The 1,367-nt window shown below is 55.6% G+C and overlaps 1 protein-coding gene across 1 annotated transcript in view; it reads right to left on the bottom strand.

Moving 5' to 3' along the window:
- Positions 1-1,367, bottom strand: part of FCAMR (Fc receptor, IgA, IgM, high affinity) — a 13,316-nt gene that overhangs the window by 2,669 nt on the left and 9,280 nt on the right. The window contains exon 4 of the mRNA XM_010854265.1: positions 1-446. Within this exon, the coding sequence (XP_010852567.1) occupies positions 1-446 (446 nt within the window). The remainder of the gene's footprint in view (positions 447-1,367) is intronic.

The raw sequence follows: 1,367 nt of genomic DNA on the forward strand, positions 1-1,367 counted from the left end.
TGCGCTGACGCTGTCTGTCTCCTCGCTTGGCCTGTTAACCCCAGGAGTAGTTTCCCTCTCTCTTTCGCTGGCCCTGGCCCTGGTTGCTTCTGAATTGCTGGTGCTCCACACCAGACCCCGTTCTGTTGCACTGGTCATGCCTCTGACTGTTGAAGCTGGACTCTGCACAGTGGGCACAGTTGCCCAGACGGAGCCCTCTACCTGGCTGCCTGTCCCTGGAGCCACTACCGCAGTTGCTCCTGGGGTCTGCCTTCCTGTGGCTGAAGCCGTGGTTTTCCTGGCTCCTGGAGTCAGGGCAACTGTATCCCATCCTGTCCTCTGTCTTCCTGTCGTCTGGGTGTTTCCTCGTGTGCATCTTTTGGTGGCCGGGGGTGATGTTATTTCAAAGGATCCTGTGATGAGCTCACCATAGTCCAAAGTGGCTGTGGGGATGGTTCTGGAAAGACCTGTGTGAACAGCAGAAGGAGGCCTAATGAGAAGGCTGTCTGGGCTGCCTGCAGGCTTTAGCAAAGGACATCAGGCTTGAGGTGTTTGCCGTGTAGAATGTACCCTCACTAAGCAGTGCAGTCTTTGGCCAATATATTGGATAAAACAGAAAAAGCCAGATGTATTCTCCAGTCTGTTGTGAATATTGACACTTTATGTTCCTGTCTCCTTCTTTTATGCCCACATGTTCTCTATCCAACTGCCCCAGGACCCCATGGTGTCCGCTTCCCCAGAGGCCCACAGCCCTTCATGTACTGCTCTGCAAATGAGAAAAAAAGAAAAACTCCAGCCACAGCAGAGTGGCCAGCGTCTGCAGATGGTTAGAGAGCAGCCTCTAATCGAACAGTCCTCTCTCTGGACTCCTGTCTGCCTGCACCTCCTCTCACAGCCTGGACGCCCTTACCTGGACTTTGGGTACCTGACTCTGGACAGCTCTCTGGAACTGGCCGCACAGGACCCCGGCCTGGCCCCTGCCGGACGCCTGCTGAGAGGCTCTTGTCTTAGGAAGGGCTCGGTCCTGCCCATCTTACCTGCTCCGCATGTCTGAACAAAGAGATGTGACCATACGGAGCCACATTATCTAACTCACTAGCTTCATGGAACACTTCAAATACGCGTGCCACCGCGTTCAGGGGGAATAGGGTGGGATCGCTTACGGGGAGTCCCTAGTATTGGGCCGTTGGCGCAACTGGGCCATTTCCCTGGTATCTACCTTCCCTCCATCTGAAATGCAAGCCCGCACCTTCGGTCCTTGGATGACCCCACCTTTCATCATCACTGTCCTCGTGTTTAACGCCCTCCTGGGCATCTGGGCTTCCTGCGGTCTCTCCCCCTTCCTAGCATTCATCACGCCTGACCCGCCAGCCGCCGGCCCTGACCTG

This window comes from Bison bison, unplaced genomic scaffold, assembly GCF_000754665.1.
Source record: "Bison bison bison isolate TAMUID 2011002044 unplaced genomic scaffold, Bison_UMD1.0 scf7180017864338, whole genome shotgun sequence".
Taxonomy (NCBI): Eukaryota; Metazoa; Chordata; class Mammalia; order Artiodactyla; family Bovidae; genus Bison; species Bison bison.